Genomic DNA, 17,495 nt, shown 5'->3' with positions numbered 1-17,495 from the left:
CGCCATGAACTGCACCACAGGTCACAGAGGAGTCTTTCTTCCACTGCCTGCGCTCCTTCTCCACTGACCCTGGTGTGTGTGGAGATGTTCATCTCACATTCTCACTCCCTGTTGCTGCTGCAGTTTAGCAACTTCTCCAAATACATTATTCACAGAGGCGTTACCTCCATCACTGATTGGCCAGGCCTGAGTCAGCTGTGGGTCCATCTTAGAATTGACTGGCATTAGCCCTGTCAGCTGCAGGGGAAGCTTCTGGCAGATCTTTGTTTAAAGAAGCCACCCCTATAGCTCCCCCCGCTACCAAAACCTGGCCCAGGCAAAACTACTACACATGGCCAACACTTATTTTTATGATTCTTGGTTATTATTTCTTATTTAAGCAAAACTATTTTAAGAAAAAGTTGACATAATCATTCCATACATTCAAAGAAAAAAAAAAACCAAGGTGAGTTGATATGAAGCTAAATTTAAAGGCATTTACTTTTAGTCATAAAACTTTATTTGCTACATCACTGATGCTATAAGGATGGTAGTTGTTGAATACTGAGCGTTGTTCTGGTTATTAAATATCCATCACTCTTCAAGGACCTGGCAAATATGTTTGAAAAAGGTTTGAAATTTCACGTTGGATTGGTATTTTGAAGAAAAACTTCAATTTGACATTTTTTAAAATGCTACATGTACTGAAATCTGTGGATGAAGAATGAAAAGGCTACTAACTGTAGCAGAACACATAACTTCAATGACTCTAGTGACTGAATGCAGTTATAGGAATTTATTGTATGAATTTAGTTTTGTATATTGGGATGTTATAGAATATTTCAGAAAAAGACGTTCTGATGAAAGCATAGCTGAATCAGTTTCATGAATTCTGTTTTGAGACATACTTGTGCTGCTATACTGGTCCTCATTAACCTTTGTTCTTTATTTGTTACAGGCTGTGCATGAGAAACACTTAGGTCTAGATAAATCATGAAGTAAATGAAATATTAGTTGCTACTTACGTTAGTATCTCCTCTAAAAACCTTTGAAACGTGTTCATTAAAAATAAGATGCGTTGAAGAGTGACCTGAGTCTCTACTGGTCTTCTTGTTTTCCAGTAATATTTGGTGAAGATGTGGCCTTTGGTGGAGTCTTCAGGTGTACAGTTGGCTTGCGTGACAAATATGGTAAGTTAACTTCTGAATGTGACATTGTTTTCATATTAGCATCTCTGTTCGTTTGTACCTCACTGTGGTTTGTGGGAGAAAAGAAGAATGCATAGGAGAGAAGCCTTGTAAATGGACTCCTGTTTTCCTTTCTCTGCTTGGAAACAGAAAGTTCGAACCATTTAAGCTTTCAAAGCTTTTACAACTTGCTGAGACAGTTTCAGGAGTCTTCTATTTCTTCAGCTGGATTTATCAATGTAACTTCACGGTTTTTAAACTGCAGTTGGACCAGATAGTCGCCATCTAATTACAGTCTCTTATCTACAATATATGGTTATGCTTTTTCGTCCTACCTGTTGAGAACTGTGAAGGAATGATATTAAAATGGATTTAAACTCTTTGTTAACTACAGTATTTTCTAGCACGGCCTGGAAAGCCAACAGAGAAATGTTGTGTTGTAACTATGCTTGTGCTTCATCTGAAGTGTGATTGGTTTACTTATTTGGGAAACTCATGTGAAAGCATTCAGAGAAATGAAGGTACAACCTTCATCTCAAAGAAGCTTAGAAGAAGCCTAGATAGGAAAAACTAGTTTGCAGAAGCATAAGATGGTGCTTAATCATCTCATACCTCAGACAGTTGAGGTGAGTTCAGTGGAAGAGGAAAAATAGCTACAGGCAGGAACTTTAAAAATTTATATTAAACTTACTTAAACTTACTTAAAAGATTAAGTTTTAAATAGGGAATTTCTTTAAAACTTGCAGGAGCTTTTAAAAATTTCTTGTGTGATCTCTGATTTAAATGAATCCATATGTTGTGTTCGCTATGGAAGAAACTTTGTTCTGCTCTTTCTGGAGGACAGTGTCCTACAGCTGAGTATCAGTGACTTCTAAGAAAGGTGGGGAGAAGGAAGAGACTTTCTTTCAGACCATATGTTGCACAAGCATGGAAATGTCACAGTTCTTGATGGATAGAATTTAACCCCTTAGTTAGTGATACATGGCTGGGAAATCTAAAGAACTGTTCAAAGTCTTTCACTGTTCTTCCGATTAAGTTTCTTGAGTTATCCATTTTATGTGGTTTCATTAAGTACCCATTTTGCTGCAAGTACTGTTACTGGAATACTAAAAAAAGAATCAGTGTTTCATCCACGGCATGCTAGGTAACACAGTTTCAGCTTTTGGAAACTGGTTGTGGATACAGTAACCTGATATCTTCTGACCTGTCAGCTGCTGTCCGTCCCACTGGGCTATTAAAGAGAAGAGGAAGTTTATAAAATGTTAAGTTTCGGCAGCTTGCTTTCTTCAAGACACAAAGATGATCAGGACTACTAGCAGCCAGTGACTAAATCTATTTCATTTTCCTCCTATGGGGGAGATGAGTTACTACTATTTTGGAGATAACCAAGATCCATTTTATGAGGTGAACCAAAAAAGGAAGAGGAGGAAGAATATACTTTTAAGAAGATTTAGAACGTCAACCATATTTTGTTGTCTTGTTTTTCTGCTTCTGTCACTATGTGGATGTTTTGTCATTCCAGTTTATATGTTAAACCAATAGGACTTGTATTAACAATGATCTTTAGTGCTGCATGTTGAGGCTGAGTTAGAGTTCTGTAACTTTGGTGTGATATGTTGACTCTGTGTAAACAAAGCCTCTGAGACAGAAGATGATTGCTGGAAGTGGGCAGCAGAAGACTTCATTTGGGAAATAAGCTACAGGAGCAGATGGATCTGTAAACAACATTCCTCCTTGTATTTTAGTGAATGTTTACAGTTTATAAGACAAAAGAAACAAACTTTCTATTGTTATGGTGTTGAGGGAGATTTCTTTTGGTTTTCTTTGATGTAGGGAACTCATAAAATATTGGAATGGAGGAAAGACATTATATAATTCTTGTAGTAGCATTCCCTGCACCAGAATGCAGGGGTTGCTGTTGTGATGAGTACTGTTGAGGGAGTGCAAATAACTGTTTACTTTGTGTTAATCAGTATGATAAGCAACAGTCACAGCACATCATCATCTCAGCTACAATTGGATTTATGTTATGAATATAACAACAAAGATTTTTAAATGAGATTTTTAAGGAAGATATAGCATTGCTTTGGGAATATTTGAAAAGACTCCTTTAAAGCATTAGAGGCAATCTGAGAAATTGTGGAAGTACTTACATGAACATTGAACAAGGAATAATGAAAGCTAGTATTGCTGTTTGGTCAGAAAGGGTACTGACTTCTGTGTGGTGAAATAAGAGGATAGGTTTGATGAAAAACTAAGTAATACTCATTTCATGTGACTGTAAAATAGAATGGGTAGGTACACAGTGCTGGTGAGATTAAATTAACAAGGCAGGAAACTATCTCTTCACATTCATTCAGAGCATTGCAAAGATTGTATTTGCTAGAGAAAAAAGATGTTAGCTAGAAGACAAGGAGAATTTGAAAAGCGTTTCACTGTTTTCCTTCTTAAAAAGTTTGTCTTGCAGATTCTAAGATTTAGGTCTAGGTGAGAAGTGGAGTTGTTGACAGTGATTGAGAGAGAAGGGAGTGGAGAGGACATGACAGGGAAAATGAGTTCTTCATGCTACTTATGAGATGCCACTAAGTCTATGAAGGCAATATTTGCAATACAAGTTTGGATAAGAAGAGAAACCTGAAGATCGAGTGAATTTAGAAGTCATTCACGTAACGGTAATTCAACTTTGTAAGACAGATAAGATGATATAGCTAACTTGGCTTCTTTCTTCACCAATAGTGAAATCCTATAGAAAACAGGCAGAGGCTGAAGAGGGAATGGCAAAGATGAACTAGAGGATATACTGAAAATATAGTTACAAAACAGGGGAGAACTGGGGAAGACTGTAAATGCAATAATTGAAGGAATAAAAAACTTTGAGGGAGGTGGCCATTAGTATTGTTTTAGAGATTAGATAAGTTCTGGATGCAAGGCTTGTTTTATGTGAAGGCTAAAGTCCATGTAAAATAAGGAGGAATTCCAGACAAATAAGCAACCCCCTATATGAGGAAGATTGCATATACTTACTGACTCTTCTTTCTCCATTCCCCTTCTGCATTTACCATAAAAATAGGAGATACAAGTGACATAATAGGAGATTTTTTCCCTATATGTTAATGTAAAATATAAAGGAGTGTTTGTTTCTTCTCTATTCTTCTGTAAGAAGGAGATTTGGGTTTTTCTGTTTACTAGATGGGGTTTTTTCCTTAGATAATAAAACTCACTAGGTGGCAGTATCTGCCTATAAGTAGTTATTTTGATGCCAATTGCTAGTTCCTTTTAAAACACTTTTATAGAGGTCAAAGTCTAAATATCACCTAATATTATAGTAGTAGTGCTATACAGATGTTGGGTGCTATCCAGACTGTTATTGAAGTGTCTCTGGAGAAACAGAGAAGACAGAAATTTGTGTTTAGAATAAAACTGTCATCAAAACTAAACCCCTTTTCTGCCAGGAAAGCTATTTAAACCTGAGCGTAAAGTAATGCTGTGATATAAACACAGCTAGAGACCTACATAAGTGAAATAAGTTAAGATCGTTGGCTTTGTAAGGAAATAAATCCTAATTTTGATTGGATGAATTGTGTTTGAAAATGTTTAATTGTGGAATCATATGTAAGCAACCCAGTGTGTGAAAGTTTCTTTTCTACAATAGCTATGACTTAGGATAGTATGTTTGTTCCTATATGTCTTATGTGAACATCTGAAATAGGCAAATCCAGTTTTCTGGGACTGCTTTGCTGCTTGTGATCCTTCTGTTGGTGTTAGTATGTTTTGCATGAACTGAATGCATAGAAATCCTCTGTTGTATAATCCTCCTTCCTGAAAATAAGCAGAATCCCTGATTTTTGGATGTGGATCTTATCCTTTCAGATAAGAGAAGTAAGTCTTGAACAGTTTTTTCACTTTGTCCCCTGCCTCTGTTGTTCCATACTGGAAGACATATTCTTATTTTATTTTTTTGTCTCCTTCCCCATTACCCCCTGACAGTTTTGATTGCCACCATTTTGCTGAAGTTGCATACTCTAACCTGTAGATTATCTTCATTCAAGTAACAAATGTCTACTGTTATATAGTACTGCTGTCTAGAGGTGTTTCTGTCTCTAGAGCAAGGTTGTAAACTGCATGACTGATAGCCTGCTTCCTTTCCCATTGTATATTTGTAGCCTACGTAATGTGTGCAAACATTTCTTTTTAAAGGGAAGTACATGATTATTTTTGCCTTTTGAAAAAAGGTTATCTCAATGAAAAAGATGTACATTTGTCTTTATGTCTACCAGATAGGTTTGAAACAATGGTCTTTGGAGTGTGAATACATGTATCCTATTGCTCTGCCTGAAGTGTGAAATAAAGTTGCAGCATGCAAAGATCAGTATCATCCACATAAGAAAAATACAGAGGAGATCAGCGTGGGGAATTAGATGACAGAAGGTAAAGAAATGGGAGAAAGAAACCCAGAGGAAAAGATAAAAATGGAGAAAGTGGATGAAAGTAAAGACTGAGAAACAAGAATAACAGTAGTAGCAAGTGACAAGGAAAGCTGCTTAGAAAAGTGCTAAAACATAGTTCTTTGAGTAACTCCTAAAAAAGACCCATCTAGCCCACAATGAAGATTTTGATTATATAAACAGAGGAAATGAAGTATGTAAAATACTTTTTCTAGAATACTCTTTCTGCTGTCCTCCAAATACAGCTTGAGGGCTTCTGTATCTAGAAGCGTCTTCGTATAGTCATTGGCCTCAGTAGAGATTTATCTTTAATGCTATTTTGGTCTACGCTTGAAGAGAGGCTCTAATGTCCACTTACTACCATGTCATAAGTCTGTCCTTAGTGAGAGTAAGGATAAAGAGCCTTCTCAGTATTTCAAAGTTTGATATTCTGAGAATGTGGAATAGGATCAGTCCCTGCTCTGAACTCTGAGAATCCAACAACAATTAAGATTGGCTTGACAATTCTTTCCCCATAGCAGTGCTTTGGGGAAACTGGGTTGTTCTGGATTATGTGTTCACTGTTATAGATGAGATTTGCATAGGTATAATCAATCCCAGAAGAACTGGAAGAATTGAATACAGTTTTTAAAAAATAGGATCTGAGTGCTTGTGTTTGTTGTCATCTCAAAGTAATAACACTTCTTTAGTAATTCTCTGCTAACAAATATTTATGTACAGAGTTTCCAATACTACAGCTGTTTGTAGGTCTTACAAGTTACATGCAAATGTCTCACACATATGCCTGTATTTGTATGTATGTGTTTGGAGAATGTTTCAGCGAAGCTGTGTTTCACTCAGCAGCTGGGAAATTATTGTGCTTGCCAAAAAGCTTGAACTACAGAGTGGATGGCTGACCTGGTAAGGAAATGTGAAAGAGCAGAATTAAGTTCTCGTTGCTAAGATTTCATGCAAGTTTAGGTAGCCAGGGAACTAGCAGTTTCCCTTTACAACAGGAGTAGTGTTTGAGCCATACATCTCATTAACTAAGCAGATCGCAGTTCATTTTAGGGATTGCTTTCCTCAGTATATGTGATGTCTAATTAGAACTCAGTAGAACTTTTCATATTTCTGTTAATGTATCTGAAAAACGGGACTAAAAAATGGATTTTTGAGTTTAGCCCTCTGAAAGTACTCTTTGAGTTATCTACCTAGCAGAGGTTAAGGGAGCTGGAAGAAACACAATCAACTGGTGAAAAAGTGAAAAACCCTTTGTCCTGACAAGCAACTCGCAGAGGGTCACAGTGGCTTCAGGAGATTGCAAGTTAAGTGCAATCATATATGATCAATGCTAGAATGAAAGAATAATGTTAAGAAAATACATTTTTGGAGTTGTGTGAAGCAAGGAAGGAGCATTTAGACTAGTGTCTTTAAGATGGAACTTTTTGTGAACGGTGAATTTGGGCAGGAGAAAGAAATAGTTACTGGACTGGAAAGAGTTCTATTTAATTAGAAGAATGACAGCTTGCTTTTGAAAAAGTTCAAAGAATCGCTCTCTGAGTCTGTGTTATTTTTGGAAGAAGTCTTTAAAAAAATTAGAAAGATGTCTAGTAGTGTTGTCAGTCTTCTTGCAAAGCCAGTTGGATATGGATGCAGTGAATCCACGGCTCGGTACCCAACATAAATAGATTTTTAATATGGAATGGGAAAAATATGATCCTTAGTAAGGGAAATTTAAATCTAAATATTGTATGTGTAGGATTCATCATGGCAAATGCACCATTTAAAAGCTGGATCTGATACAAGCAAGTAGTCAGGCTTCCTCCACATTCTATATCAATTCTAGCAGGTAATTTGTGAGACTCATTCAAGAGTAACAATGTTTAGGTTGGAAAAGACCTTTATGATCATTGAGTCCAACCATTAACCTAACACTGCCAAGTTTACAACTAAACCATGACCCTAAGCACCACATCTACAGTCTTTTCAATACCTCCAGGGATGGTGACTCCACCACCTCCCTGGGTAGCCTGTTGTAATGCTTGACAACCCTTTCAGTGAAGAAATTTTTCCTACTGTCTAATCTAAACATCCTCTGGCACAATTTCAGGTCATTTCCTCTTCTTCTGTCACTTCTTAACTTGAGAGAAGAGACTGATCTCCACCTCATTACAACTCCCTTTCAGGCAGTGGCAGAGAGTGATCTTGTCTCTTCTCAGCTTCCTCCAAACTAAACACCTCCAGCTCTGTGAGCTGTTCATCATCAGATTTGTTCTCCAGGCCCTTCACCAGCTTTGTTGCCCGCCTCTGGACACACTCCAGCACCTCCATGCCCTTATATCGAGGGGCCACAAACTGAAAACAATACTTGATGTGCAGCCTCACCAGTGCCGAGTACAGGAGGACAATCACTTCCCAGTCCTGCTGGCCAGTGTTCCTGATACAAGCCAGGATGTCATTAGCCTTTTTGGCCACCTGGGCACACTGTTTGCTTGTATTCAGCCACCTGTCAATTAATGACCCACAGATCCTTTTCATTTGGCCAGCTAAACTGTGGGGAGTGGCTGACACACCAGAAGGCTGTGCTGCCATTCAATCAGACCTGGACAAGCTGAAGGATTGAGTGGAGAGAAATCTAATGAAATTCAACAAGGGCAAATATAGAGTCTTACACCTGGGAAAGAATAACCCCATGTACCATTACAGACTGGGGAATGAACTCTTAGAAAGTAGTGTAGGGGAAAGGGAATTGGGGGACCTGCTGGACAGCAGGATGTCATAAGCCAGTGATGTGCCCTGATGGCCAAGGCTAGTGGCATCCTGGGCTGTATTAGAAGGGCTGTGGGCAGTAGGTGGAGAGAATTTCTCCTCCCCTTCTGCTCAGCCCTTGTGAGACCACATCTGGAATATTATGTCCAGTTCTGGGCCCCTCAGTTCAAGAAGGACAGGGAGCTGCTGGAGAGAGTTCAGCACACAGCCACAATGATGGTGAAGGGAGTGGAGCATCTCCCTTGTGATGAAAGGCTGAGGCAGCTGGGGCTCTTCAGCTTGGAGGAGGCTGGGGGGTTATCTCATTCATGTTTACAAATATGTACAGAGCAGGTGTCAGGTGGGTGGAGCCAGGCTGTTGTCAATTATGTCTAATGACAGGACAAGGGACAATGGATGCAAGTTGGAATATAAGAGGTTCCAAAGAAACATGAGGAAAAGCTTTCCTGTTCAGATGAGGGAGCACTGGAATGGGCTGCCGAAATGAGTCTCCTTCTCTGGAGATATTCAAAGTCACCTGGATGAGATCCTATGTGACCTACTCTTGGTGATCCTTCTCTGGCAGGGGGTTGGAGTGGATGATCTTTTGAGGTCCCCTCCAATTCTTAAGATTCTGTGATTCTGTGATACAGTTACTCCTCCCCTTTAGCCTGTAGCAGTGTGACCCAACTGCAGGACTCAGCCCTTGGTCTCATTGAACCTCATCCCACTGAACTTGGGCCTTCACTCCAGCCTGTCCAGGTCCCTCTGAAGAGCCTTCCTGCCCTCAAGCAGGTCTACACACAGCCTACTAGTTTGGTCTCATCAGCAAACTTACTCAAAGTGCACTTGATCCCTTGTCACACAGCAGCCTCTATTTCTCTTTCATGGCGTATGTTTCAGTTTGCCACCAAGGGAGTCTAGGTGACTGTATAAGTTATCTTCCTGACAGCTTTGTGGCTGATTAGATTACCTTCTGAGTTTTTAAGCTAAGGCAAATTATTTTTGGACTGAAAGAGTAGTGTGAGGTTTTTTTTTTTACTTTTCAGTAGTAAATTCAAGAATTCCCATATTTTCTTTTAGTTCACTTGCAACTATTTGGACATATGGGTAGCATGTAAATATCCTGAATAAGTTTTTTTTTTTTTAAATTTCAAAGATTCTCTCAGTTCCTGGATTATGCCACTCTGGTATCTCCTACCAGAAGTGAATGCCTGTCCAGGGCAGAAGAGATTTGGCCTCAGTTCTCTCCCTCAAGAGTTCCTTAAAGAGCTGACTGTGATTCTGATGGAGATGCAGCAGAAATGGTTTTGTCAGCCGTTGTTCTTTTGAAATGTTTTGGAAAAAATCTGTCTCTTGCTCATATGATTTGGCATTGTAATCCTCTGTGTGATAGCAGAGTGAACAAGAGGAAGATAGGTTTCTTCCTTTCTGGATTAAGGTCCCTTTGCTGATTGGAGGGTCATTCCCTTTATTTTTGTTTATTCTGGTTTCTTTTAGCTGTTCCATTTAGCCTCTGTTACTGCTGTCCTCCTCTGTTTGTTGGTGCTTACAGAGATGTACTGCTCACTGAAGCTTATGATACTGTCTCATACACAGTCAATTAGAACAAAATGAAATGATTTTCATACGGTTTCTGTGTTACATTGCTAATATGTTTTGGAGTGATAGTTGCTGCCTTTATTAGCAGCGTGGTGTTGACTGTCAGTTTGTGGCATGCTTTAGTCCCTAAATCCTTTCTGCTGTATTGCTGTGGAGCCAGTCATTGCTTCTTTTCCCTGTAGACACCTGGAAAAAGGTACCTCTGCAAGAACACTCCTCCATGTAGAATAAAACAAAATCAAACTCAGATAATTTCCTTTCAGGTAGTTCTAAATTACATACATGGCTAGAGACATTGATGGAGGAATAAGCAGCTTCAGTTTTTTCCTCCTTACATTTTGAAATAGATATCTTCATGTGAAGTAGAAAGGGTGCAATATATACACACATTCTGTTCAAGCATGTAGGCTTGTTTTATAAACAATCCTTCGTATGCCTTATTATTTTACTGCAGCTAGAAGCATAGATAAAATCAGTAGGATCTTCCAAACCGTATTTAAGAAAGTGTGAAATAGATGGGGAACAGATTGTAAACAGTAATTAGTGTCTGTTCAATTGGTCCAGAATCAAAAAATCAATTTGAAGAAAAGGAAAATCAAGAGAAGAAAAAACACTTGTATTGAATCCTGTGAGGGTCGGGGGGGAGGGTTTGGAATCAAAGATTTTCCCTGTGGAAAATTTCAAACACATCAAAAACCAAGTGACTGAACTGCATATGAAACCACAGTTATAGCAAGAAAATAACATCCTTATGTCAGGGTGACCTAGCCACATTAGCAATCAGCTGGATGCTTTAAAAATGATTTTATTTATCACTTCCATATTTGTTTTCCTCTACTTTCAGCCTGCTTTACAGAATTAGATCCCTGAAGCAGAGGATATGTTTTGGGACAGATGAGCTGGCAAAGGCTGTTTTTAGCCTTCACTGATGGAGATTCTCTGGCTTCCCTACACCCACAGTCCCAGTGCAGGATTATTCTTATGATTTGAAAATTTTTCTTTTAGATCAGTTTTCTCTGGACCCTGGTTGCTGCAGTCGAAGGATGTGGGATATTCAAAACTTGACACTTTACTCTTAGTCTTACTGAGTAAAAAGTGGTTTCTTACAGCTTTCTGTTGATAGATCTCATGATAATTCTAGCTTATGTTGCAGCAAGAATGTTTGTTTCCAATGTCTGATCCACTATAATCCCTGGTTGTTATTCTGCAGACCTTGTGTCTAAGGTATAAACACCTGTATGAGTTTTCAGTGTTAATTCTCAGTAAATGAGTCATTGGTTTATAGTCCAGTATAATAATTCAGGATTTTTTGTTTATTTGGCTAGGAGATGATGGTACCTAGTCAGTCCCAAGGGACACCAGCCTTTCTAAAATTGTGGTAGTCATTCTTGGAAGAAAAGTATTCACTTGAAAACAATATTATTTTATGAGCTTGAGCTGTAGAAAACTGCTGAAGGCAAGTTCTATGTACAAGTTAAATGCCTAGGCAGGCAACAGGGATGAGAAGGTAAATTTTTCCTCAGGGTGCGATGTTATTTGGTGAAGTTTCTTGGCTAAAGTGTTTGATTTAAACATAGGAAAAAACTATTTTACTGTTAGGGTGAGGGAGCCCTGGCACAGGCTGCCCAGGGAGGGTGTGGAGGCTCCTTCCTTGGGGGTCTTCAAGACCCACCTAGATGCGTTCCTGTGTGACCTGATCCAGGTGGACCTACTTGAGCAGGACAGTTGGACTAGATGATCTCTGGAGGTCCCTTCCAACCCCTACCATTCTATGATTCTATGATATGCTTACAAAAATTGCCTCATGTCCTGATGGCTTTTAGGAGCATGAAAAGGAAGAACCTTTTTGAAGCTGAGCTAATAAAAGTAGATATAGTATGTTTTTTAAAAAAATCTTAACAATTTGCCTCCAAAATCCATAAGATACTTAAAATGTTTCTATTGTAAATCTTTTTTTATGGTTATTTTGGGATATGATTTATTATGGAGACTTTACACCATGTCACTGATGAGAGAGCAGTGATCAGTCAGTGGATGTTCTGAGTCTGTTCTCTTGGTGCCAATCATTACAGAGCAAGGGCAAGAAGAACACAATTTGGATGAGCGGATTGGGTCTTGTAATGCAGTGAATCAAGGTGATGTGTTCTGTCTCCCTTAAGTTACTAGTGGTTGGGTATGATATCAACAGATGGGGAGGCACTTGGGTTTTTCTGTGACGGCATATTATGAATAATCATGGGATCTTTGACATGCTTTAAGAACATAGCAATATGCTACTATAGGGAAGAGAAAAACTCAGCCTAAAGCAGCTTATGAAGTAAGTAAAAAATGTTAGCTCAGTCTCCCAGAAGCAGACTGCAAGCTTGTGGAAGCACTGTGCTTACTGTATGTAGGTGCTGGTCCCTCCTAATCTATTGCACGTGTCAGAATTAAGTAGTTCAGAATTTCTGACATGGTGGACTAAAGCTGAGGGTGGAACATTTTATTGACAGTTAAAAGTGGCCAGTTGCTGTGTATAGATTAAGTAAAACCTAAGCAGTCTGCAGTTTGGTTATCCTTGTTTCTTTATGGATGCATTTAAGTGGAGAATTCTGCAGCTTGCTTGACTGTTTGGCAAGATCTGGATTTTGTTCTGATTTATATAAATGTCTTTGAACAGTAACATCTGGAGAATGTGTTCCAGACTCATTACACAATAGTACATTTTGTTCATTTTCATCTTAAATAGCCAATTCCTTTGTTAAGATTTACAGTTAGGAAAAAAAAAGAGAAGTTGTTTGAGAACTCGATAGAATGTTATACGTCCTTTTACACTGTTTGATTCAGCAGGATATTGACATAAATCATTCTGTGTCAGAGTCAAGTCAAATTTAGTTTTAGGTTCTGCTAGTGTGCCTGATGTAAAAACATTAATTGTTTGGAATTTGTTAATATCTATTATGTTTCTTTTTAAATGTTGTAAATTTGTTTGGGGGAAAGAGAAGGGATGTTCTTTTCAATATATGACTTGATACTGAGTACAGAGCTCATGAAAGCTGTTCTAATGTAAAGATATTTCAAGATGCATTGATGGGCTAAAAAGCATGTGTTGAACTTAATAAAAATGGAATTTTCCATTTCAGGAAATACTTGCAGTGAAACATTTAAAAGCGATATTTTAGTAATACAATGTCAAGGAGAATGAAACTTTATATATTAAAGACACAAGGTGGAATCAAACATAACTAGTGTTCACAGTATATATTAATATCAGCTCTGCAAACGTAGTTGTCTACCTTGTTCTAGATGTCAGTCTTTATGCCTTTACTAGTTCTTAGGTGGAATTTAGTGATTCTTGATTTCCTTGGTTACTCCTGTGATCAGTATGCCCTCTGTTTCATTTGTATTTGTCAAGTGGGACTAATTTAGTATGTCGGTGTTTTTTTCTGCTTCTGAGGTTGGTGATAAGAGTGGTAATTATCACCACCTCAATTTAAGAAGGTGCTGCAGACCTCATTACAGGGAGCAAGATGCTCAGGGTTTTCTTGAAAGTAATTTACTAGAAGCCAAGAAAGGTCAAGAAAGTCAAGACTACCACCCCAGTCCTGCCAATTGTCTAAGGAGCTTTTCCACAGAAGCACTTTGATGAGCAGAGAGCTTGCTTCAGAGCCATCTTGTAGGGACCAGGCTGACATAATATGCTCAACATTTATTATAAAAGATCTCCTTTCTCTTTGATTTGTGCAAACATTAAATCCTCAAAACGTGGCAAAGAGTTTTCACACTTGCATGGAAACACCAAGTATAGATCGATTTACAGATTTTTCTCATGCACATGTGTGGTAAGTTGACTGTTGGTTGGGTACCAGGTGCTCACCAAAGCCACTCTATCACTTCCCTTTCTCAGCTGGACAGGGGACAGAAAATGTAACAAAAGGCACATGGGTAAGGACAAGGAGAGATCATTCACCAGTTACTGTCACAGGCAAAACAGGCTTGACTTGGGGAAATTAGTTTATTACTGATCAAATCAGGGTAGGATAATGAGAAATAAAACCAAATCTTAAAACACCTTCCCCTGCAACTTTTCCCTTCTTCCTAGGCTTAACTTTACTCTGTTTTTTTTCTCTACCTCCTTTCCCCTGGGAAAGGAGGGGAATGAAGGTTATGGTGGGTTCATCACACGTTGCCACTCCTCAGGGGGAGGACTCCTCATGCTCTTCTCCTCCATTGTGGGGTCCTCCTATGGAAGACAGTCCTCCATTAACTTCTCCAACAAGAGTCCTTCCTGTGGGCTGCAGTTTTTCATGAACAGCTCCAACATGGGGCCCTTCCATGGGGCAATCCTTAAATAACAGACTGTTCCAATGTAGGTCCCCCGTGGTGTCACAAATCCTGACAGCAAACCTGATCTGGCATGGCCACATCTCTCCACAGGAACTTGCTTCAGCTTCCCATGTGGCCACAGCCTCCTTCAGACACCCACCTGCTCCAGTGTGGGGTTCTCCTGGACTGCAGGTGTGTCTCTGTTCTCCCACGGCTTCCATGGCTGCAGGGGCACAGCTGCCTCACTGTGGGCTACACCACGGGCTGCAGGGCAATCTGTGCTCTGGTGCCTGCAGTGCCTCCTCCCCTCCTTCCTCACCAACTTTGCTGTCTACAAAGTTGTTACTGTCACATATTCTCACTCCTCTGGCTGTTGCACAGCAGTTTTTTCTCCTTCTTAAATCTCCTCTCCCAGAGGCAACTTACAGTTCCTGATGGGCTCGGCCTTGGCCAGCAGTGGGTACCTCTTGGAGCTGGCTGACATTGGCTCTGTGGGACATGGAAGAAGCTTCTCACCACTTCTCACAGAAGCCAGCCCTGTAGCTCCCCTATACCAAAGCCTTGTCATGAAAACCCAATAAAACATGCTTTAAATTATCAAGGGACAGGTATAGTTACAAATGAGACTCCTAATTAATTACTCCAGATTACTAGTCATTCAGTGCTGTGTTTCTGAGTACATTTTTTATCAGCCTATAATCCTTGCTGTTGTGTTAAGAACAGTTCCTTCACAATTTAGGGTAGATACAGCATGCTTTAAAATTTACTCTAAAGTATTTCTGCACTAGTGATAATTGAGGAGTGTGACAGTGCCTTGTATTTGACACAATTTTGTTTGTTCCTTGGTTTGTCATCCTGATAGTGTACCCAGTCTATTACAGCAGAATTTTAATTACATGATGTAATACTTAGCTTTAGTAACTGTTGTATATTTTCCTTTTAGCTCTTTTGTCATTTCATTTAATGTTGCAGATAGTCTGAAAATGCATGAAACTAATCTATACCACTTAAATAAAGTAGATAAATTATTCCTTGGTTGTACCCACATGTGAGTGTTTGGTATATGTTAATTTTAAAGTATATTTTTGCAAGTGAGCATTCTATCATCTGGTATAGCTCTGCACATGTAATATTATAATCACTCATGCTTTTCTGCAAGTGTGCTTCTCACAGCAAATCTTTTGTGGTTGAGCAATGTTATTAATTGTGGCTGGAGGAACATTTGAATGCTTTGGTGTAGTTAGGCATCATGCTTTTTTCTTTAGGCTGATACAACTGCTTATATAAGTCAGATGGTCAGAAGGAATTCAGTGTGGAGTGGGCTACCTGCATAGTCATAAGTAAAAAGAAATTCTGATGAGCAAATGTGTCAGCTGCTTACTAAATATTTTTGTAACACTGTGGAGCTGAATCAGTGCTATTTTATCAGTGTCATGAAATGCTTCCATCAGCGGGATGCGTACAGACAGAAAAAGTTTGGGCAGTCAGCATGTAACCATGCTTGGGGCTGTTAATGAACCGCAGAATAATAAGGGTTGGAAGGAAAAGACCTTGAGGGTCATCTGGCCCAAACTGGTACTCAACTGGTACTCAGTTATCTGTGGTCTTGCCTGGATGAGTTTTGAATTTGTCCAAGGAAGGAGTTTGTACCGCTTCTCTGGGCATTTCTCTAGCATTTCATTACTGTCATAGTGAGAAGTTTTTCCTCTTCTGTTATCAATTTCCCTTTTTGCAGCGTTCTTTCCTGTATCACACTGAGCTAGAACTGCTACTTTAAATATTCATGTCTATTCAAATATATGAATGCCTTGGAATTAGTAACTGGGGGAGACTTAGAAGGAAAACTTGCCCTTCAACTGGTCTTGATTTCCAATTTACTCAAAATATTCTTCAGAAGGGTTAGCTATGTCAGTGAAATAAATGATAAATGTGTGAGGAATTCCTGTTCTTACTAGCTACCCGTGAGAACAGATGTCCTGTTCTTTGGGCGATACTGTGGTGATCAGTGCTTCAGAAGGATGCATTTTTATATGCAAGTGACTATTCTATTTTTTTTCCAGGTGAGGCTTAATTAAGTGAAGCTGAGTAAGGAAGACTTATCTGTCATTTGACCTTTATAGAACTTTTGTCTAGAATAAGAAGTTGGATCCTTTCTTACAGAGTATAATAGCAGATTTTCCAGCAGCAGAAGAGGAAGCAACTAATTTAGTTCAGTGCATGCAAATCTGTATCCTGACCCTGCTCTTGGTCTCTGACAGATTTCTGAAGTACCTTTTTTGACTAATTCCGGCATCTTATTGCCGTAATGTTACTTTTTGCCATAACTTTTTACTTAAATATTCCAATCTGCCATGGAATTAGTTGCTAATTAATCAAAATTTGAATTAATTTTTTGTTCCAAGTAAATGTTCAACCAAATGTTGAAATTCTTTTGAAAGCTTGGGCTGAATATGCACAGTTTTTTTGTGTATATCTAGATATATGTGCTTCTTTTTTCTGTAGTGTCCGGTGACAGGACAAGGGGTAATGGACAAAAGCTGGAATACACAGTTCCACTTAAACATTAGGAAAAACTTTCCTGTTGAGGTGAGGGAGCCCTGGCACAGGCTGCCCAGGGAGGGTGTGGAGTCTCCTTCACTGGAGATCTTCAAAACCTGCCTGTATGCATTCATGTGTGACCTGATGTAGGTGGATCTAACTTTGGCAGGGGAGTTGGACTAGATGATCTCTAAAGGTCCCTTCTAACCCCTACCATTCTGTGATTCTATGAAAACCAAACCAAAGCATCCTCTATTGTTCCATTGCAGATACTTAAATCTGAAATATTTTTTTTCCTGACAACATAGACAAATAAAGACGTAGTGGGCCAAAACACTAATGCAAAATAATCGACTACATATGTCTGTAAACATGTTCTGTTAGGTTGCTATGAAACTTTTTGTTATTGGAGGATGTGAAGATAAATCTAAGGCTGCTTTAAAGCTGTTGTCCCTGAAGCAGAAGGTCAGTGGTAATTTGGACATTTGTGGGGTACTTAACTCTTTATGAACATGATCAGGCAGGTCTTGAAGACCTCCGAGGAAGGAGCCTCCACACCCTCCCTGGGCAGCCTGTGCCAGGGCTCCTTCACCTCAACAGGGAAATAGTTTTTTCTTAAGTTTAAATGGAACTTTTATGTTCCAGCTTCATCCTCTTGTCCTGTTGCTAGATACCATTGAAAAAAGAGATGCCCCAGCCTCCTGACATCCAT

The 17,495-nt window shown here is 39.1% G+C and overlaps 1 protein-coding gene across 1 annotated transcript in view; it reads left to right on the top strand.

Annotated features, from left to right (window-relative positions):
- The window catches only part of BCKDHB (branched chain keto acid dehydrogenase E1 subunit beta), a 135,816-nt gene that overhangs the window by 5,393 nt on the left and 112,928 nt on the right, over positions 1-17,495 (top strand). Inside the window, exon 3 of the mRNA XM_061989932.1 lies at positions 1,101-1,169. Within this exon, the coding sequence (XP_061845916.1) occupies positions 1,101-1,169 (69 nt within the window). The remainder of the gene's footprint in view (positions 1-1,100; positions 1,170-17,495) is intronic.

The sequence above is a fragment of the Colius striatus genome, chromosome 2, assembly GCF_028858725.1.
Source record: "Colius striatus isolate bColStr4 chromosome 2, bColStr4.1.hap1, whole genome shotgun sequence".
Classification (NCBI taxonomy): domain Eukaryota; kingdom Metazoa; phylum Chordata; class Aves; order Coliiformes; family Coliidae; genus Colius; species Colius striatus.
This window is presented reverse-complemented; position numbering and strand designations above follow the sequence as displayed.